At 44.1% G+C, this 23,069-nt stretch overlaps 1 protein-coding gene across 2 annotated transcripts in view; it reads right to left on the bottom strand.

Moving 5' to 3' along the window:
- man2c1 (mannosidase, alpha, class 2C, member 1) overlaps window positions 1–21,681 on the bottom strand; it is a 105,833-nt gene extending 84,152 nt beyond the window's left edge. The window contains exons 1-7 of one of the 2 annotated variants that reach the window (XM_041178446.1): window positions 21,554–21,681; window positions 18,538–18,663; window positions 18,059–18,182; window positions 8,097–8,167; window positions 5,713–5,890; window positions 4,044–4,233; window positions 725–831 (exon numbers count right to left, since the gene is read on the bottom strand). In XM_041178446.1, coding sequence (XP_041034380.1) covers window positions 725–831; window positions 4,044–4,233; window positions 5,713–5,890; window positions 8,097–8,167; window positions 18,059–18,182; window positions 18,538–18,663; window positions 21,554–21,651 — 894 coding nt within the window. In that variant the 5' untranslated portion in view covers window positions 21,652–21,681. Of the gene's footprint in view, window positions 1–724; window positions 832–4,043; window positions 4,234–5,712; window positions 5,891–8,096; window positions 8,168–18,058; window positions 18,183–18,537; window positions 18,664–19,771; window positions 20,264–21,553 lie in introns of those variants that run through there. The other variant, XM_041178447.1, reaches the window with a different exon arrangement.
- Window positions 21,682–23,069: the final 1,388 nt, after the last annotated feature.

Below are 23,069 nucleotides of genomic sequence, written 5' to 3'. Positions count from 1 at the left end.
TCTCTATTTTTTCGGAGAGAACAGGAACAGGGAAGGAAACAAATGGCAGATCAGGTCAGCTTCCAGGTCACTAGAAACCCGGCAACGAAGGATATTCTGATAAACAGAGTTGCTGTCTAACCAATATGTGACTCCTGTCCAACAGTAACAGTAAGATTCTTCCTTACTCAATTAGGGACGGACGATAAACAGTGGTCTAGTAAGCGACGACTACACTCATATCCACTGCTGCAACTTTAACACAACTCCACTGTGTGGCTCAAAAAATGAGCAGCATCAATTCATCACATATTTGCCACACATGGAGAGTGGTGAGCATATTGGACAACAGTATACATTCTTTCCCATGCCACTGGACGCACCTTGCAAAACAGCATGGCTGAGATTTCTAACTCCCTGCAGGGAATAGTTTCTCACGATCCACCCTATCCATTTCATCAATCATCTTAAACAATGCTGTTAAGCTTCTGCAACATCCTCACCAAAATTAACTAACAAACGGATGAAAGAGTCACACAGGTTCGGGGGCCATGGTGGGGTTTGACTGGAGTTGTTGCTTCATTCTGAAGGCAACATTGGAAAAAAAGATAAAACTTCCAACTTATCTGAACTTTCTATTTGCTGATTACAGAGTGGTCATGAAGCGATGGCAGGGAGACCATTATTGCTTTGTGGGGGTATAGAAAACAGCAAAAAATTCAAATAATATCGGCACACATCTCACCTGTGAGCAAGTAAAGACGAAGTTTGGGTTTTTCTCCATGAGGCGCAGTGCAGACACCCAGCTCCGAGCACACTTTCGAATAGTCTCTTCAAATGGCCACAGCCAAGCTGTTTAACAAAAAAAACAATTAAAATACTAATACAATCATACCCAGTACCCAGGACCAAGCGGAAGCCATTCAGCCCCTTGCGCCTGCTCCGTCATTCAACTAGATCATGGCTGATCTGTCATCTTTACACCATCTACCCACCTGGATTCTGTGTCCCCTTACATAACAAAAATCTATCCTTCTCGGTTTTGAAATTTTCAATTGGTCCCCAGTCCAACAGCTTTTTGAGAGAGTGTTCCAGATTTCCTTTGTGTGAAGTGCTTCAGACATCACCCCTGATTGACGTAGCTCTAATATTCTGAACTCCCCCACCAGAGGAAATAGTTTTCCTCTATCCACCCCATTATCTTAAACACCTCAATTAAAACTCCCCTTCATCTTCTATATTCAAGGGGATATAAGCAACACATCTAGTCAAATGGGACAAGGGGTAAAGGATCTTGCGTCAATTTATTTATTTAGTAGCTTAAAGAGGCCCCACTGGCACAGGCCCCTAGGGCCGATTGGCCCCCACTGTGCTGTAAGATTCGATGGGTTAGATTTAAACTCGGTGCAATGTTGCAGCCCAATTCACATTTCTCCCAATTTGTAATTTTGTGGACTTCAACTGAAATTTTAAAAATCATGAGGGGTGAATGATAGGCTTGCTGACTTGCAATGAATTGTTTTATATTATCGCACAAAGTCGAGATCTACCCCTATAATAATTTGAAGAATGACTGTGTAGATTCTGTTCAGCTGAATAAAGTGTATATTTACAGAGCTGCTCCTTATTCCAGCAGGGTGATCCTGCAGATGATAGCACTCCCTCCACCGCTGATGTACAGTGGCAGGTGTATGTACTGTATACAAGATGCACTGCAGCAACTCACCAAGGCTCCTTCGACAGCACCTTCCAAGCCCGTGACCTCTACCACCTAGAAGGACAGGGCAGCAAGCACATGGGAACACACCATGTGCAAGCTCCCCTCCAAGCTGCATACTATCCCGACTTGGAAGTATATTGCCTGTCCTTCAGTCTTGCTGGATCGAATTCCCTTTCTAAGGCTATGGGTGCACTTACACCACAAGCGCTGTAACGGTTCAAGAAGGCAGTTCACCACCACCTTTTCAAGGGCAATTAGGCCTGGACAACAAATGCTGCCCTCGCTAACAATGCCTGCATCCCACAAACAAATTAAAATGAATCTAAATCCCTCACCTGAATTTTTAGGTCATAACAGTTGCTGGTATAACAATGCCATCTTCACAACAATAGCTTGCTGCTGGCCAAGGGAACCATGCAGCACAGAAGGCGACCGTACAGCCCATTGCACCAGGACCAGATCTTTGAAAGGGCTTTCTAATGAGTCCCATGGTCTCAAAATTTTTTCCCCTTCAAATATTTATCCAAGTCTCTTGTGGAAGTTATTACTGAATCTGCTTTCAGACGAAGCAAATAAATGACAAGGAGAAAAGTAGAAGCTCTAATGATGTCTGGCAGTTGAGCTGTCAGTGTGCAGACTGTTTTACTCAGTGCTGTGAACTGAACAGGTTTAGTTAATAACTTAAAGTTGCAACACCCTAAAACATTCAGCATTTTATTCACATCAGCAAACACTGTGCCTGCTATTACAAGCTTTAGCGAAACCTCCTTCGGACAGCTTGCATACAAAAGTAAAGTGATAATGATAAATTTGTGCCAAACACAGGTCAGGCCTCTGCTATCACATGGTGGTAGTTCTGGCTCCATCATAGAAAGGCCATTAAAGCCACAGAGAGTGAACAGTATTGGTTCACCAGGGATGGGGGAATGGGATACCGGGATTATTCCCTCTGATGCAGAAAATTTCTGGAGGGTATTTGAAAAGAAAATTATTATGAAGGCTTTTACCAATTGAGCAAAGGAAGATCATCTCTTTGGTGGGTCAATGATTAGAAAACTTGCATTTATGTAGCACCTTTCACAATTTCCAGATATCTCAAAGCGCTTTACAGCCAATTAAGTCTTTTTGCAGCATACTGGCTATTGTAGGAAACATGCCAGTCAACTGCACACAGCAGCATCCCACAAACAGCAATGACGTATTGACCAGATAATCTAATTTTAAGTGTTGGCTGAGGGATAAATATTGACCAGGACACTGGGAGAGCTCCCCTGTTCTTCAAATCGTAACATGAAATCCCTTACATCCATCTAAGGGAACAGACACAGTCTGGATTTAATGACTCATCTGAAAGATGATACCTCTGGCAGTGCAGCAGTGCAACATTCCCCCAGCCGAGGTTATGGGCTCCAAACTCTAGTCATGGGTCTACAAAAATGGGTTAAAGATAAGGCCCAATTCTGCATTTTATGCTTGTTGGAGCAATTATCTGAGCCAGCAGTCATTGCTATCTTTGTATATTACAGTACTGTGTTTGACGACAAGCACTGGCTCTTGGTTAAGCAATGCCACAATTTTAAAATTCTCATCCTTGTTTTCAAATCCCTTCTTTTCCCCTCATGTTCATAACCCCCTCCAGCCCTACAACCCTCCGAGATATCTGCGCTCATCCAAGTTTGGCCTCTTGCTCGTTCCTGGTTAAAATCACTCCACCATTGGTGGCTATGTCTTCATCTGTGAAGGCTCTAATCTCTGGAATTCCCTCCCACAACCTTCTTTACACCTTTAACATGGCCCTTAAACCTATCTCTTTGAGGAAGCTTTTAGCTATCTGCCCTACTATCTCCTTATGTGACCTGGAGTAAAATTTTCTTTGATAATGTTCCTCTGAAATGCCTTGGGATATTTTTCTATGTTAAGGTGCTATATAAATGCAAGCTATTGTTTGACATATAATCCCCTCAATTAGCTTCTATCCTGTAATTTATCCCAGGTATTCATTATTTCCATATAGACCATCAGAACCAGTGAATTGGATTTTTAATTAGTCAGGCTCCTTGACAGCAGTGGAGTGTCACAATTTCAACCCATCAGAGATTGAGTTACAGGTTTAAGTAATTGAATCATTCAGATAGTTCACTAATAGAACTAAATACTTTGGATGCATTGCAGGCTGTAGACCAGTCAAAGGGTTTAACTAGTGTGTATGCAAAGTAACGGATACCCAAGGCTTAATTAGAGGGGTAACAATGAAATAAGTCATGCAAGCAAAGACCATGATCTATATTTAGTTGTAAACTTTAGCTTCTCTTCAGTGACCAACCATATGCTAACTTTCTCTGACCTGTATCAATGTGGCAATGTCCCATTGCATGCACTGTGTGCTGACTCTTGCCATTCTGCTGCTGAAGAAAATCACTGGCCAATCTGTGAACATTTGCAAAGGTGCTCGGGTCTTCCACATCACAGGCATTCACCATCATGTTGGCAGTGTACAATGCTTGATAGCTACGCTGATTTTCAATGCCAAGAAACTAGGAAGAGAGGGGGATAGAGAGAACAAATAGATAATAGTATAAAAACCTATGTGGCTCCATAACTTGTTACTGCTGAAATCAATAGTGCGCCCATGGAGCGTGCATTTTTTCTATTCATTCTAGGGATGTGGGCATCGCTGGCTAGGCCGGCATTTATTGCCCATCCCTAATTGCCTTCAAGTGGTGACAGTGAGCTGCCTTCTTGAACTGCTGAAGCCTATCTGGTGCAGGTACACCCACAGTGCTGTTAGAGAGTTCCATAATTTGGCCCTAGTGACAGCGAACAGCGATATAGTTCCAAGTCAGGATGCTGAGTGGCTTGAAAGGAAGCTGCCCTTGTCCTTCTAGACAGTAGAGGTCGCAGGTTTGGCAGGTGCCATGGAAGGAGCCTTGGTGAGTTGCTGAAGTGCATCTTGTAGATGGTACACACTGCTGCCACTGTGCTTCAGAGGTGGAGGGAGTGAATGTTTAAGGTGGTGGATAGGGTGTCAATCAAATGGGCTGCTTTGTCCTGGATGGTTTTGTGCTTCTTCAGTGTTGTGGGAGCTGCACTCATCCAGGCAAGTGGAGAGTATTACACCACATGTCTGACTTGTGTCTTGCAGATGGTGGACAGGCTTTGGGGAGTCAGGAGGTGAGTTAATCACTGTAGAATCCCCAGCCCCTGACCCTTTCTTGTAGCCACAGAATTTATATGGCTGGTCCAGTTCAGTTTCTGGTCAATAGTAACCCCCAGTATGTTGATATAGAAGGAGGAGGCACGGTTTAATGTTTTATGCAAAAGACGGCACCTCTAGCAGAGCAGCACTCCCTCTGTACTGCACTGATGTCAGCCTAAATCGTACGCTGAAATCCCCTGAGTGGGAAGTGAACTCTAAACTTCTGACTCAAAGGTGAGCCACAGCAGGCACCAGATTTGTTGTTGCTTTCATTACCGGAATAAATATTTTAATCTCCTTGATTAAAGAGATGCAAAGGAAGTCAATAGTGATTCAAACCCAGTCTTACTGACCATTGGATCACTCCAGTTCAGGCTGAAGGAAACAGCTTAGATTGTGCACATTCCTTCCAGATACTGTTGCCAAGGACCGGGCTAATTTGTGGTACATTTCTAACAGGGACTGAGAGCTTAGCATCCTGGAAGATATTGAATTTTACCTTAAAAATGGTTCATTTTGCATTTTCCAGATTTTTAACCTTTGACAGACCCAGAAAATTACCTCCTCCCACAACCCATCAGGCCCAGTTCAGAGGCCATGTGAACCCATGATTGATCTGGACAGAGTGCCTCATTTGCCTGAAAGATCTGATTGTCTTTGGTGTGCAGAAAGATATTTCCTAAAAGAAAGGCATTTTAAACTTTACGTGGGAGTGCTACAATGGAAGCACATTCCCTTATGACGATTGTCATTTTTCATCAAGTGCTTCAGTTAACCTGACCAACAGATCGAGACGCAAACAAACACACGGCTGTACCTTTGCCATATCAGAGAGGATCTCAAAGTCAATCAGCAGTTCATGAACAGCTCTGTTGAAGATGACCAGCTCAGCCTTGTGGAGAGCGAAATTACGGTTCGGGTCCGGGGGTGAAATCATGGAGCCTTGCCCTGCACCAAACAATCCATTGCACGCCAGCTCCACATACAGTTCCAAGCTGCAGAGAGTAAACAAATACACCTGTCTGCAGTAAGCTTGTCTCCTCCACCATCAAATTTGGCCAGCTACAGCCATCCCAATCATGAGGTACAGAAGGTAGAAAGACCAGCATGTAGCTATGTCCCTTTGGATATCAACCACATCATTTATTAAATGATCTAATTCCAGGATATGAGCAATGCACAAAAGATCACCCTGCTATTACACTTTCCTCCAGCGAGTTTCCCTCCTTCACTTGGACAACCTAGTCAAGATTAACAAAACTCACTTCCCAAATTCCCTTTTCATGGGGGGGAAGACAGTATCCCACTCAGATTGCATCTAACTCATGTGCCAAATCTGAAGCGTAGCTTTTCTACCAAACTTCATCTGAAATAGTAAAATGCCAATGATGCCAAGATAATGCCAATGTCTTATTACAAAAGGACAAACAGAAGCTGTTGACAGTTAGGGAGAGACAGACATGGAAACAGATAGAGAGATGGGCAATGAGAGAGGGTCAGAGTCAGGGACAGAGAGAGAGGGAGACGGGGGGGAGAGGGGACAGAGAGAGGGGGGGACAGAGAGAGAGAGAGAAGGGTCAGAGAGAGGGGGGACAGAGAGAGGGGGGGGCAAAGGTAGAGGGCAACAAAGGGAGATAGAGCAAAGGGAGAGGGGGCAAAGAGAGAGGGGGCAAAGAGAGAGGGGGTGCAAAGGGAGAAGGGGGTCAATGGGAGAAGGGGGTCAATGGGAGACAGACGGACAGAGGGAGGGACAGACGGAAAGACATAAACAGAGAGAAAGACAGACATATATGGAGAGAAAGAAACACAGTGGGGGGCAGTGAGAGGGGGTGGCAGGGAGAGGGGGAGGAGTGAGAGGGGGAGGATGTGAGTAAAGCACAGAATACAGAGACAGAGGGAGACAGAGAGTGACACAGAGAGATAATTTCGAAATGACGGTGCAGGGGGTAACATATTGGCAAGGATAGAAGATTGGCTGGCTAACAGGAAGCAGAGAGTAGACATAAATGGTCTTTTTCTGGTTGGTAGGATGTGACGAGTGGTGTGCCACAGGGATCGGCGCTGGGGCCTCAACCTATTACAATTTATATGATTTGGATGAAGGGACCAAAGGAATGGTTGCTAAATTTGCTGACAACACAAAGATAGGTAGGAAAGTAAATTGTGAAGAGGACAAAAGGAGGCTACAAAAAGATATAAATAGGTTAAGTGAGTGGGCAAAGATCTGGCAAATGGAGTATAATGTGGGCAAATGTGAAATTGCCCATTTTGGTAGGATGAATAAAAAAGCTTAATATCTAAATGGTGAGAGATTGCAGAGCTCTGAGATTCAGGAGGACCTTGGTGTCCTAGTGCATGAATCACAAAAGATTAGTATGCAGGTACACCAGGTAATTGGGAAAGCTAATAGAATGTTTTCGTACATTGTGAGGGGAATTGACTACAAAACTAGGGAGGTTATGCTTCAGTTGTACAGGGCACTCATGAGACCACATCTGGAGTATTGTGTACAGTGCTGGTCTCCTTATTTAAAGAAATATGTAAATGCATTAGAAGCATTTCAGAGAAGGTTTACTAGACTACTACCAGGAATGGGCGGGTTGTCTTATAAGGAAAGGTTGGGCAGGTGAGGCTTGTATCCACTGGAGTTCAGAAGAGTAAGAGACATGATTGAAACCTTTAAGATCCTTGGGGGTCTTGATGTGGAGTAGATGTGGGCAGGGTGTTTCCTCTTCTCAGAGAATCTAGAACTAAGGGTCACTGTTTAAAAATAAGAGATTGCTCATTTAAGACAGAGATGAGGAGAATTTTTTTCTCTCAGTGGGTCATGAGTCTTTGGAACTTTCTTCCTCAAAAGGAAGCAGAGTCTTTGAATGTTTTTAAGGCAGAGCTAAGTAAGCTCTTGATTAACAAGGGTGTGAAAGGTTATCTGGGGCAGGCAGAAATGGGAGTTGAGGTTAAAATCAGATCAGCCATGATCTTATTGAACGGCGGAGCAGGTTCAAGGGGCCATGTGGCCTACTCCTGCTCCTAATTCATATGTAAGAACTCTATGGGGAAGTGACTATTATTTGTGGTATTTTCCCAAGAGACTTACCCATCCATTCTGAGCTGCACTTTATTAGAGGGGGTTATGAAACCAATTACATGAGAACCATGGCGTGTACAATAGCCCAAAGCTGAAAGGATATGAATTCTAACCTGTGGGGATCTTCATCCATGAGATTCTCTGTCAGGATGTAGCTGATCTTCTCCCCTTCCTTGGTCAATCCCTGATGTCATAATCAATTTTAAAAGATTAAAACACTATGGTTTAAAGACGCTGATTCTCTTTTACTTAATGTTTAGGCTTTAGTATGGATCCAATGCCCAGAATTTGCTAGGTAACTTTGCAAAGTTCACCATCAACCGGACAAGGGTTATATAGCTAGTTGTAGCATTTGCTATGTACCTGTACCTTATGTTATTCCTATATCTTATCCTATATCATCCTTTCCAGATATTCTGTTCCAAACAGCTGCTTTGCAAGTTCAGGACTTGACATTGCTGAAGACGGAGACAAGTGTCCAAAGCTTTTCGTCTTGAACTCGTCAAGACAAACATAGGAATGCCAAATTTCCAAATTGTCCAATGGTTGGCAAGTCAACTCTGATTTGCTTTCTCCATGGCAATGCCTCAGCCATGGGGAACTAAAGGCTCCCCAAGCTTCCGGTTAATTCAAAGAGTGCAAGTCTTCATTTTGTTTCATTTTGTTCATACTCATTTTGTTTGCAGATAACCAGTCCACGCGTATAATGTATATCACTTACAGCAAGTGTAAATGAGCCACTTAACAAGCTTGATTATCTTAAATTGGTTGTTAGTGTAGCAATTAGCAAAAGGGCTGCCACATAGTGCGATTCATTTACGTTTGCTAGAAGTAACATACCTTCACGTGCAGGCACCCATTCTCTGCAAACATAAGGAAAATGTTGAAGCCTTGCACCTTTTTTGAATTACCCGGAAGTACGGGAAGCTTACAGTTCCCTGCTGCTTTCACCACGGCAACGCCTCGGCCACCCAATCAGCACCCTTTTCTCCTGTAGTGTAAGCTGTTCTGATCATTTGAAATTTGGTATTCTTGTGTTTGTCCTGATAAGGGCAAGAGGAAAAGATCCAGCAACATGTGCCTCTTTTCAGGAATGTTCACGTATCACGTTCCATTCTACCACAAGATATAAAGGAGGAACCAAATTTTACTCTTGGTTCCTATGTGCTAGACACATCAAAATAGCTAGGACATTTCCTCTGGTCACTATTTCAACCTAAACCACTCATTTTGTCCTTAATACTTCCACTATTTCACTAGAATTAGTAAATACGGGAAGTTAGCTTGTTAGATTGTCGGTAAGATAATGTTCTCATTCTGCATGCAAGAGTAAAGTCTTAATCTATTCAGTAATTTGTACATTACTGCATCATGAAAAATGGACATCCCAGAATCATGTTCTAAAAGGCAAGAATTGCATTCTTAGCATGATATACATCAGAAAATCCCCTTATGAGGGAGATTTGAACCAGGGGACAGAGTTTAAAAATAAGGGGGCTCCCACTTAAGATGGAGATGAGAATTTTCTTTCCCTCAGAGGGTTGTTAGTCTAGGGAATTCTCTTCCCCAGACAGCAGTGGAGGCTGGGTCATTGAATATCTTTTAAGGCTGAGTTAGATAGATTCTTGATTAATGAGGCAGTCAAAGGGTATAGGGGAAAGTAGAATTGAGGCCACAATCACTTCATCCATGATCTTACCAAGTGGCGGAGTGGACACAAGGCGTCGAATGGCCTACTCCTGCTCCTAATTCGTATGTTTGTATATATGTGTGTAAAAGAAGTGCACAGTTCAGCAATGTACAAATGACTGAATAGATTAGGACCTTGCTCTTCTGTTCAGAATTAGCACATGACAGGTTGAAATACATGAACTAGTAGGCCTCAATTTGAACAAATTCAACAAATATCGCCTAATTCTAATCAATGCACAACCTGCTCTGAGAAACACATTATACATATACAGTATGTCAACTTCTGTCTGTTGACTTTCGCCATTGGACTACGACCAGTAAATATATAGTTTAATCATGTGGTTTTGTGTCGCAAGATAGGAACAGTCCATGCTTTACAAGATTATGCTAGGCCAGTGTTGTCTAATACATCAGCCATGTGGATCATTAGGAAGGTAAAATGTCATTACTGATTAGTAAATAAAAATTCAGTAATAGGCAATTGTTGGATATTTGATCTTCACACTCCTATTTGCATGGTGAATGCACGTGAGACATAACCTTTTTGTGCGTTTGTTGGTAAAATAAGACAAAAGCGGAGTGTATTTTTTTTTGCTGTTGTTAGCACTTTACATCCTTGGTTACTGAACAAAAGATTATGTTTATTCAGTCAATACACATTTTTTTATATTTGTTCATGGATGAGGGTGCTGCTAACTAGGCCAGCATTTATTACCAATCCCCAATTGCCCTTCAGAAGGTGGTGGTGAGCTGCCTTCTTGAACCGCTGCAGTCCATGTGGTGTAGGTACACCCACAGTGCTGTTAGGGAGGGAGTTCCAGGATTTTGACCCAGCAACAGTGAAGGAACCAGTGAAATACTTCCAAGTCAGGATGGTGAGTGGTTTGGAGGGGAACTTCCAAGTGGTGGTGTTCCCATGTGTCTGCTGTCCTTGCCCTTCTATATGGTAGCAGTCATGGGTTTGGAAGGTACTGCTATAGGAGTCTTGGTGAGTTCCTGCAGTGCCTCTTGTAGATGGTACACACTGCTGCTACTGTGCGTCAGCGGTGGAGGGAATGAATGTGGATGGGGTGCCAGTCAAGTGGGCTGCTTCTTCCTCGATCATGTCAAGCTTCTTGAATCTTGTTGGAGCTGCACTCATCCAAGCAAGTGGAGAATATTCCATCACACTCCTGACTTGTGCCTTGTAGATGGTGAACAGGCTTTAGGGGATCAGGAGGCGAGTTACTCACCACAGGATTCCTAGCCTCTGAGCTGCTCTTGTAGCCACTGTATTTATACGACTAGTCGTCGGATCCTAGTCACCAGTTTGTTGGGACTTATGGAACCGAGTTGCAAGCTTGTTTTAGGATGGTCGAGTTTGTACAACAGACAGAGTTGATCAACTGACACTTCTTAGGTGGAACACATTCTGTTTATTTACAAAGGTACACAGCATCTACATTTCTGTGCTTTCAACTCAAACCCTGTCTCCATTCTAATGACTACTAATTACAGACTGCTGACTACAGAGGTAGCCTGTGCTACTCTACTATTGGTTACATAAGATCATGAGATCTTCCTTTATAACATTCTTCTTAAAGGTCTACTACACATTACACACTACAGAATTACCACATCCCTCCCCCTTTACTTGGAAACACATTTTACATTTACAAGTACGGTTTTCTCAAAATAGCAAATTATTTACACTTAAGTAATGTACAAATTCAGTCTTTCTGGGGGTTTCCTTATACGTGTAGAACATCTCAGCTCTGCAACTGCAGATGCTTTGTCAGGAACCTCCTCTTCTAGAGTTGTCTGAACATCAGCTTCTTCAGCGAGTACCTGCAAATCTGTTTCATCAACTCTTGCAGGTACAACAAACACATCTATACTAGGTTGAGTTCTCTCACCAGGAAACGCTGACCCAGCCATGATCACTGGTGGAATCATTTCTTGGTGATTTGTTTCTCTCTTCCTTAGATGATCCCATGTCTCCGTATGACTCAGCCTTCCACCTTAACGTGGTAACATAGAGGTCCAGTCACTGCACTCACTTCACCCAGTAACCACGTTGATCCTTCTCCAAGGCTCTTCACATATACCGTCTCCCCTTTGGTAAATTTCCTCTCACAACTATGCTGGTCGTGTCTAGTTTTCTGATTTCCCTGACTCCTTTCTACCTTCGCCCCCTAAATTCGGCATTATTAAGCTCAATCTCGTCCTGAGACAGCGTTTCATCAATAATTCCACAGGTGTGACACTTATTGTTGTATGAGGGGTGGTCCTATAATGGAAAAGAAAGCGTGCTAGCTCAATTGTTAAGGAATCTCCAGTTAAGCTCTTTTCGTGCCTGACTTGAACCTTTGAACTGCTCTTTCGGCCAGTCCTTTTGAGGGAGGGTGGTATGGTGAAGTTTTTATAAGTGATACCGTTGAGGCTGATAAACCATTGAAACTCAGCACTTGTAAATGCCGTGCCATTATCAGATACGACCACTTCTGGTAGTCTATTAATGGCAAAATTTTGACATAGCTGCTCAATTGTAGCAGAAGACATTGGTGAATTCACCTCATATGTGTCCATCCATTTTGAGTGGGCATCAATGAGCAGAAAGGTCCCACAAAGTCAATGTATAACGGTACCCATGTCTTCCTGGCCACTCCCAAGGGTGTAACACAACTGTTGAAGGTAACTTATGCAATTGCTGACACTGCACACAATGCTCCACTAAGGTCTCGTTTTCTCCATCCATTCCAGGCCACCATAGATAGCTGCGTGCTATGGTCTTCATTCTGGAAATTCCTGGATGTGCACCATGGCTTTCTTCCTTTTGGAGGAATAATCACTCGTGCTCCCCACAATAAGATACCATATCCTGGCTGGTTATTTCATTCTTCTGTTAAAGTACGATTTCATTTCATCAGATACATGCTCTGGTGACCAACCATGAAGTACTTGTTCTCATGTACTTTGGATAAGGTTAGGTCTCAACTTGTCCAGTCTCTGTTCTGTCTAGCCCATACCAGCGATGAATCTAAGAAATTTAACAATAAAACTAGTTCTTGTGGAACTGGGACATCTCATTTTTTTCTTGTAAGGGCAAACGACTCAGTGCATTGGCATTTACAATTTGATTTCCAGGCCATTGTACAAAAGTATACTGGTATGTTGCCAAGGTCAATGCCCATCGTTGTTTTCTTACTGAGGTTATGGATGGTATAGCCTTGTCCTCGCTGAACAATCCTAGCAATGGCTTAAGATCTGAAATGATAGTAAAATAACAGCCTGTGTATGTACTGGTGAAATTTCATGACACCAAAGATGATTGACAGGCCTTTTCCTATCTGTGAGTATCCCTTTTCCGCTGTGGTGAGCGTTCTTGAAACATATCCTATAGGCCGTTCCGTGCCATCGTCCATTCGATGGGAGAGCACTGCTCCCATAGGGAGATGCATCACATGTCAACACCAACGCTTTCCTTTGGTCATAATGCACTAACAGATAGGACGAGTGCAACTATTGTTTCATCTTTATGAAAGCTTCTTTTTGTGGTGTCTCCCAAGGTCAACACTGGTCCTTCTTGAGTAGATAATGCAGGGGTACCAGTTCTGTAGACAAAGATAATGCAGGGGTACCAGTTCTGTAGACAAATTGGGTAAGAACCGCCCAAAATAGTTGATCATTCTAAGAATAATTTGAGCTCGGAGGTGTTCTTTGGCACAGGTGCCTCCCTTATGGCTCTCACTTTCTCCTCAACCGGGTGGGGGCCCTGTGAACCTACCCGGTGACCCAAAGATTACCTCCCGTGCTTGGAATGTGCACTTTTTTTCTTTTAAACGCACTCCAGCCTACAAGAAACGTTTTAAGACTTTAAGTTTGCCACGTGCTCCTTTTCAGTGAGTCCTGTCACCACAACGTCATCTAAATAAACTACAACGTGGGGCAGTCCCTGCAATAAACTTTCCATTGTTCTCTGGAATATGGCACAAGCTGAGGAGACGCTGAAAGGCAAACGAGTATACTGGTACAACCCTTTGTGTGTATTAATTGTGACAAATTCCTGAGAGGCCTTCTCCAACTCTGTTGATAAGCATGACTTGTACCAAGCTTCATGTAGGCAGTTCCACCTGCCAGCTTGGCATATGGGTCTTCGGTTTTTGGTATGGGGTGCCTGCCCAACTTAGCCACTTTATTACCTGTGAATTTGTAGCCTCCACAAATTCGAGTGCTTTGGGTTAGGTTTAAGGAGGGGGACTTTTGGTGCTGCCCATTCTGAGAACTGCACAGGTTGTATATTGCCCAGTTTCTCTAATCTGTCCAGTTCGGTGTCGGTCTTTTCCCACAGTGCATAAGGTACTGGTCTTGCCTTCAAGAATCAAGGGTGCTGCCTCTGGGTCCACATGAACTTTTGCTTGCAGCCCCTGGATCTTCCCAAATTCGTCCTTGAAGACAGAGGCGTATTTTTGAAGTAGCACTGGTAACCCACTTACTCTCAACTAGAAAAGTTGAGCCCATTCTAACTTAATCTCCTTTACCCAGTTTCGTCCCAGGGGGCCTGGCCCCTTGCCTGCTACCACCAAGGGTAGTTTTACCAATTGGCTTCCTTAATGGACAGTAACTCTGCTTATGCCTTTGACTTGGATGTTTTCACCTGTGTAAGTTTTTAATTTGGCATTGGTTTCTTCCAATTTTAATTTATGTCCACCACAATTCAGATATTTGAACATATGTTCACCAATTACTGTAGTGCAAGCAAAAACAGAAAATGCTGGAAAAACTCAGCAGGTCTGACAGCACCTGTGGAGAGAGAAAGAGAGTTGACGTTTTGAGTCTTTATGGCTCTTCTTCAGAAGGCTCTCGCCACAAGATGCTGTCAGACCTGCTGAGTTTTTCCAGCATTTTCTTTTTTTTTCAGATTTCTAGCATCCACAGCATTTTGCTTTTAACTACAGTGGAAGCTCCTGTGTCCACTTCCATTCTAATAGGTCTGCCATTTACCTTCACCGTTACGTGTATTGGCTCGGTCTTTCCAACCTTCAAATTAAATAACGAAGAAACATCTGAATTTGTTACTTCCGGCTCTTCTATATTGTCGATCTCACAGGGTTTTTCCTTTTGTTTGAAAGTCTACCTGGTTCTTTCCTTGCACTGTCTCATTACGTGTCCATTTTGATGACAATAAAACATTTGATTTTTTTTAAACTGCCAATCGTTATAAGGCTGCTTGTTTCCACCTCTGTTGCAATTATTCCTTGTTTTCGCTGCTAAGTCATTTCTTTTTATTTTTCTGCTAGCGGTGGCTGTTTCCCACTTCTTGGCAGTCTTGCATTTTCACATCCTTTTTGGCTGGGGCTTCCCGCCAAATGTGTGGAGGACGGCGCCATTTTGCACTCCCTGTATAGCTTTTGAAACCCTTACTGCGCTTTCCATGGCCAGCGCTATCTCTAGCGCCTTCTTAAAATCCAAATTTGTTTTAGACAGTAATCTCTTCTGAATCCTGTCCTCATTCACACTACACACTAAACGATCTCTGAGCATGTAAATTAAAGATGTACCAAACGCGCAATGTTCTGTTAACTGTTTCAAACTTGCCACATAACAAGTAACTGGCTCCCCTGGGGTTCTATTTCTTGAGTTAAATTTGAACCATTGCATCGTTACCAAGGGCTTTGGCTGGTAATGACCCTTCACAAGGTGAATTCATCAAAATTTTCCGAATCTGGGGCACTGGGTGCCATCAAACTTTGAATCAAGCCGTAGGCTTTATTCCCACATGTAGATAAGAGGATCGCTCGCCTCTGCTCTTCCACCGTAATGTCATTCACTTGAAAAAAGAACGTGAGATGTTCAATATAATGAGACCAATTATCTCAGGTGGATTGTGGCAGATCGAAAGGATCAATTCTTCAGAATTGCGACATTCTGTGAGGGGGCTGCTTCAACAATTAGGACGGAGATTTTACTTACAATTACCGTGCGAGGTACAGCCCGATTTCATCTCTCTTGATTTCTTTTGTTAACTTGTTTCATTCTCAACGCCAGTTTATCGTATCTTCACTTTATCCTCGCTTTTTGCTTACCACCAGTTTGTTGGATCCTCGTCACCAGTTTGTTGGGGCTTATGAATCCAGGCTGCAAGCTTGTTGTGGGATGGCCGAGTTGGTACTATAGACAGAGTTGATCAACAGACTCTTCTTAGGTGGAACACATTCTGTTTATTTACAAAGGTACTCAGCACCTACACCTATGTGCTTTCAACTCAAACACAGGGTCAAACTCCATATTACTGACTACTAACTACTGACTAAGAGGAAGCCTGCGCTACTCCTCTATTGGTTACATAAGATCATGTGACCTTCCTTTATAGCATCGTTCTAAAAGGTATATTACACATTATATAAAACCATAATTACCACACTAGTCCGGTTCAGTTTCTAGTCAATGGTAACCCCCACGACCCCTCCCCAGATGTTGATAATAGGGGGTTCAGCGATGGTATTGCCAATGAAAGTCATGAGGAGATGGTTAGATTCTCTCTTGTAACAGATGATGGTCATTGCCTGGCACTCGTGTGGCATAAATGTTGCTCTTCACTAGTCAGCCTGAGCCTGGATTTTGTCAGGTCTTGCTTCATTCGGACATGGACTGCTTCAGTGTCTGCAGAGTTGCAAATGGTGTCGAACATTGTGCAATCATCAGCGAACATCCCCACTTCTGACCTTATGATGGAAGGAAGGTCATTGAAGAAGCAGCTGAAGATGGTTGAGCCGAGGACACTACCCTGAGAAACTCCTGCAGTGATGTCCTGGAACTGAGATGACTGACCTCCAACAACCACACCATCTTCCTTTGTACTAGGTATGACTCCGACCAGCAGAGAGGTTTCCCCCTGATTCCCATTGACGCCAGTTTTGCTAGGGCTCCTTGGTATTATACCCAGTCAAATGCTGCCTTGATGTCAAGGGTAGTCACTCTCACCTCACCTCGGGAGTTCAGCTCTTTTGTCCATGTCTGAACCAAGGCTGTAAATGAGGTCAGGAGCTGAGTGACCATGGCGGAACCCAAACTGGGCATCAGTGAGCAGGTTATTGCTAAGCAAATGCTGCTTGTTGATGACTTCTTCCATCACTTTACTAATGATCAAGAGTAGACTGATGGGGCGGTAAGTAGCCAGGTTGAATTTGTCCTGTTTTAGTGTACAGGACATACTTGAGAAATGTTCCACATAGCCAGATAGATGCCAGTGTTGTAACCTGTACTGCAGCAGCTTGGCTAGAAGCGAACCAAGTTCTGGAGCACAAGTCTTCAGTACTATTGCTGAAGTGTTGTCAGGGTCCATAGCCTTTGCAGTATCCAGTGCCTTCAGTCATTTCTACGTGTGATATACATTCACCTATATGAGTGAGTGTACACAAGGAGTTTTCTTTTTTTCTTTCGTGGGTTGGGAGCAGCTCTAGCAAGGCCAGCATTTGCTACCCATCCCTAATTAACTTTGAGGTGGTGAGCCACCTTCTTTAACTACTGAAGTCCATGTGGTGTAGGTGTACCCACAATGCTGTTAGGAAGGGAGTTGTAGGATTTCGACCCAACGACAGTGCAGTAACAGCCATATAGTTCCAAATCAGCGTGATGTGTGTCCTGCAGGAGAACTTGCAGGTAGGTGATGGTGTTCCCATGCTCCTGCTGCCCTTGTCCTTCTAAGTCATAGAGATTGCGGGTTTTGGAAAGTGCTGTCCAAGGAGTCTTGGTGAGTCGCTGCAGCATAGCTTGTAGAAGATACATATTGCTGCCACAGTGCGTCAGTGTGGAGGGAATGAACGTTTAAGGTGATGAGTGGAGTGCCGATCGGGTATGCTGCTTTGTCCTAAGTGGAGTTGAGATTTGAGTGTTGTTGGAGCTGCATTCATCCAGGCAACTGGAGAGTATTCCATCAGTCTCCTGACTTGTGCCTTGTAGATGGTGGACAGGCCTTGAGGAGTCACTAAAATTAGTACAAGTGGCTAAAAGAGTATCACCATAACTACACCTGTGTAGATCAGCAATTATTAGACAACATTGAGCTAATTTAAGATCAAGTTTACTTACTGAAAAACAGCCACTTTTTTTAATAGGTTTTAATATTCATTCATGTTCTATATTAGCACCACACTCCAAATTTATCATGGAAAATGCTAGTAACACACATCAAGCCTTGAAGCGTCTGTGGAGAGAGAAAAATAGAGTTAACATTTTAGGTTATGACCTTTCATCAGTTTTCTCAGTTCTGATGAAAGGGCACAACCTGGAATGTTTCTCTCTCCATTGATGTAGCCAGGCCTGATGTGTATTTCCAGCATTTTCTGTGTTTATTTCAGACTTCCAGCCTCCGCAGTATTCTGCTTTTGTCAATTTACCATACCTGAACCGGGATGCCATTTCTCCATACCATGGCTTCTCCATCACTCTCCCACAGAAAGTGCACCTCCTCACCTTTCCAAGCCTTTGGAATGGTCAAGGATACCTTGAACCAGGATGTCCACCATCTACAACAAAAAGACCAGCTGTGAGATTGAGAGGATTGGCATCAGTTTGACTCAGTGCACTGATTCCCAGTTACACTCAGCTTGTGGTTTCCCAGCACAACAGAAAAAAATCACGAGAAAAAGCTTGTAAAAAACCTTGAAATTACTGCTAACAAAATTTTTTAAAAATATATAACAAGATAGTTTTGGTTCATGGGACTGAACTGGACCAGTACTGACCAAGTTTCTATTAACATAAACTTTCATTCAAAGTGGGATATTCTAACATTTGCAATCACTGGTATGTCCAGGTACGTTTTTAACCAACGAAAAATTCCTCAAATTAGTCAGGATTACCTTTCCCAGCTATACTTACGTCGGTCCAAAGGAATCCCCAACCTTGACAGGTTTAAAGTCTTGTTTCACTGCTGTGTCATATGGGATACGTGAAGGTGTCAGAAAACAGGAGAGTGATTCAACTGGACAGCAAGCACCAAACAGCCTACAAGGGACACAAGGGCAAAGTCGTCAGTTGCTGTTGTACAGGTTACTGCCATCTGCAGGGCATTTTAGTCAAACCTTAGTGATCATACTGCAGCATGTGAAAGACAAGACAAAACTCTTAGCTGAATTGGTGTAACCCCTGTGTGATAGGCAGATAATTATAAGTATAATTATCATTGGACACGGAGCTCAATCTGTTGAGGGGTGGTAGCATAGTGATATGTTACTAGACTAGTAATCCAGAGGCTCTGACCAATGTTACTGAGACACGGGTTCAAATCTCACCACAAAAGCTTGTGGAATTTAAATTCAATCAATTAATAAGTCTGGAATGGAATACTAGTCTCTTTCGATCTCATGAAGCTACCACATTGTTGTATTATTCCATGTTGCATTATTTCCTTCCCTTTAGGGTTAGGGAGGGAAATCTGCCATCCTTACCTGGTCTGGCCTACATGTGATTGTGGCATGTGAAAGTCAAGACAAAACTCTTAGCTGAATTGGTGTAATACCTGCGTGATAGACAGATGGAATGTATAATTATCATTAGCAATGTGGTTGACTCTTAAACGTTCTCTGAAATGGCCTAGCAAGCCACTCAGTTGTATCAAACCAGAACAGGAGAAAAACCCATTGTGCCTACACCACACGGACTACAGCAGCTCAAGATCACCTTCTGGACGGCAATAAATGCTTGGCCTTGACTACAATGCTCACATCCCAAGAGCAAATTTTAAAAATTGACTTTTCCTTGTGTGATAGACAGGCAGAGTGTATAATTATCATTAGACAGAGGGTTCCAATCCTACATGACTTCACTAATAGAAAGGTCACTCAATACAAACAAACTACTTTGTTGTGACAGTTTATTCTAATTGACGCTTTCAAAAGAACTCAGCCTCTTGAAGGGTATTTACTATAAGACATTAAATAAAGTGATAGAGTACACATAGACCCGTTTGGAAGAGTATTAATTTTCAAGGTGCATATAAAGCGCAGTTAGGGTCTGTAGCACTGGACTGTTATTTGTAAAAGAACTTGATGAAATCTTGCTTGTATTCCCCTCCTGCACCCCAACAGTGGGTTAGATATTAACTGGGACATACCAAAATCAACACTGCAGGAATGAGTTCTGATAGAAGGTCATGAACCTGAACCGTTAATTCTGTTTCCCGCTCCAGAGATGCTGCCAGACCTGCTGGGATTTTCCAGCATTTCCTGTGTTTATTTCAGATTTCCAGTTTTCAAAATCTTTTGCTTTTGTGACTTGAGTGATGAGGGCCATGTGTTACTGATAGCCCCTTCAGAGAAACTTTTCTGTCAGGGTTCACCGAATGTAAGCAGCAGTGTCGGGGAGGGAGGGGATTGCAGCGAACTGAGGGGTGGATGGGGAGAAGGGAAGGCTAGGATAAAGAGAGTGGGGCAGGAGTAGGGGTGAGGATGGGTGGGGAGGGGTATGGAGCTGGGAGAGGGGGTTTGAGGGTATGTGGCATTGTTTGTGGGTGCAGGTTTGAGAATGGTATCAGGTGATTGGAGGCTGTGTTTGGGGAGAGGGTGTGGGGCAAGGAGAGTGGATGCGGTTATTTGTGGGGGGGGGCGTGTGGGGTCTGTGTGCTTTGTTGTGGTTAGTTAGGGGTAGATGTTTGGGGATGGTTGGGGGCATAGTTGTTTGGGTTTTTTGGGGGGGGGGGTTCGTGGGGTGGGGTTGGGGTTGTTCTGTCTATTAAGGTTTTGGGGGGTCTGCTTCTGCTCCGGGAGGGTGTTTGTGTACGTGGGGGTTGTTTGGGGTTTTTTGGGTTTAGCAGGGGTGGAGGCCTGTTTGGATTTTGTGGGGAGCCTGTCTCTTCTCTGGAGGGTGTTAGTGGGGAACGTGTGGGGGTCTGTTGTTTGGGTTTTGGAGGAGTTGCTTGTGTTTTTGTAGGGGGGTGGGCTTTGTGGGGATCTATCTCTGCTCCGGGGTGTGTGGGTTTTTTTTGGAGGACTGTCTCTGCTCTGAGGCGTGAGGGGGCTGGGGTTTTGGGGGGGGGGGGGTTGGGGTTTTTTGGGGGTTTGGAGGGTGGGCTGAGATTTTTGGGGGGAGTTAGGGGTTTGGGTTGAGGTTTTTGGGGATTTGGGGAGGCGGGTTTTGGGGGGTTTGGTGGGTTGAGGATTTGAGGTTTTTTGTGGGTGGGGTAGGGGGTTTGGGGGGGTTGAGGTTTTTGGGGGGTTGGGGCAGGTTGAGGTTTTTGGGGGTGTTGAGGTTTTGGGGGGGGGTGGGTGAAGTTTTGGGGGGGTGGTTGAGGTTTTTGGGAGGGGTGGGTTGAGGTTTTTGGGAGGGTTGATTTTGGGGAGGTTGATTTTGCGGGGGCGGGTTGGGGGTTTGAGGTTTTTGGGAGGGTTGGGGGTTTGGGGGGGGTTGAGGTTTTGGGGGGTTGATTTTGGGGGCGTTGAGGTTTGTTGGGGGGGGGTTGATTTTGGGGGGGTGATTTTGGAGGGGGATTGAGGTTTTTGGAGGGGGTTGAGGTTTTTTGGGGGGGGGGGTTGAATTTGGAGGGGGGATTGGTTTTGGGGGGGGTTGAGGTTTTTTTTGGGGGGGTGATTTTGGATGGGGGTTGGTTTTGGAGGGGGGTTGGTTTTGAAGGGGGCGGGTTGAGGTTTTGTGGTGGGGGGGATTGGTTTTGGTGGGGGGGGTTGGTTTTGAAGGGGGCGGGTTGGTTTTGGGGGGGGGGTTGAGGTTTTGATGGGGGTGGGGGTTGATTTGGGGGGGGGGCGGGGCCGTTTGTGTCTGCCCCGAGGGTTGAACTGGATTCTGGACTCGGCCTGTTTCTTTGCCGCTGTCCCGGGCTCGGAGCCGGAGGCCCCGGTTCCCGGTTCCTGGTCCCCGGCCCCCGGCGGCTCTCTTCACTCACCGGCCCCGCAGGTTGATGTCGGTGAAATATTCAGCAGAGACGAATTTTTCGGCCCGTTCCAGCGTCGCCCTGCGGCTCTTCAGCACCAAACTGGCCATGGTGCAGCCGCCTCTCGTGTCCCCCCGGCCCAACTCATTGCAACGCCTTCCACTCAGTTCCGGGACTCCCAATTCCCACCTGCTCAAACTCTTCAGTCACTGCATTCATCATATTCCAATGACTCAAACTGAACCTTTAAATTGTTGACATTGTCTCAACTAGATTATATTATAATTCTTACAGTCAGGCTTTTACAATGATCAACATGAAGGTTCCACACCCTAGAATAACATACTGGACACACTTTCTATCCAGATTGTGTTAAAAGCATTGTGATCAGCAAGCTGCAGTGGCAGAAATTTATATGGGAGCCAATGTTAAGGAAAAGAAACCAAGAAAGGTGTACCTCTACAGGAAAGCTGATTTTTCAGCAAGCAAAGTCTGTTGAAATTCCTGTGACTCTCTCTCTCTCTCCAATGGATTTGAAGACAAGTCCTTGGGTGAGAACTGAACCAAGCTACGAAATGCCATCATTAATGCTGTCAAATCCCAAATCCCCAGTAAAAAGGCGTGACATTGTTATATTATTCGTAAAGAGCTGGTAACTAATTGTAATATGAATATATATCCCCGGGTGCCACACTTTATTGTTGCACTGGAGTCATGTGCCAAGGAACAATGTGTCATTCCACCAGCCACATAGGGAGGAGCCAGAAATAAACACCATGAGCTTCAGCGTTTTGAGTCTAAAGTGTGACTATTTCTAACTTATGGAAACCAGAGGACCATAGTGGCAGCGGTTGTCTGTGAGTGAAAACCCAAGCATTTTAAACAAAGTTTATGCTGAATGAGATTGAAAAATCAAGCCAAATTAGTGCCAGAGATAGAGAAAAATCGTGCAAAAACAAAATGCCTGTCACAGCAACAAACTCATAGCTCCAGCCCGCGAAGAATTGGGAGGCTGATGGTGTTGTAGAAGCATTTCAAAAGTTTCATCAAAAGTGTGGACTGACATTCAGTAGTTTTCAAAAAGGCACTGGTGCAACTTGGACACTGTGGAAGAGATCATTCACTACCTTGACCTAGAACCTGAAGTCAATAAGCAGATACTAGACTTCAGTAAAATATTCGATTTTGTGGCTCAGCAGAAACTCCTGTATAAAATCAGCCATTACTGGTCAAGAGGTGAAGCTCTACAGTAGATAGAAACTTGGAAAACCAAGAGAAGTGAATGTGTTGTTGTTGATGGGGAAGAGTTACATTCAATACCAGTTACATCATGATGGTCCCTGATGTTCCTGCTGTACATAAATGACATAAGAGAGAATCAATCCTGACACCAAAATCAAGCTCTTTGCAGATGATTGCTTCATGTACAGGCCCATTCGTGAACAGGAAGACCAAGTACAGCTGCAGAAGGACTTAGATGCACTGAGGGAATGGTCCCATAGATGGCAAATGACTTTCAACCTATCAA

This window comes from Carcharodon carcharias, chromosome 32, assembly GCF_017639515.1.
Source record: "Carcharodon carcharias isolate sCarCar2 chromosome 32, sCarCar2.pri, whole genome shotgun sequence".
Taxonomy (NCBI): Eukaryota; Metazoa; Chordata; class Chondrichthyes; order Lamniformes; family Lamnidae; genus Carcharodon; species Carcharodon carcharias.
The sequence above is the reverse complement of the archived record's forward strand: the minus strand, read 5'-3'. Positions and strand labels throughout refer to the sequence as shown.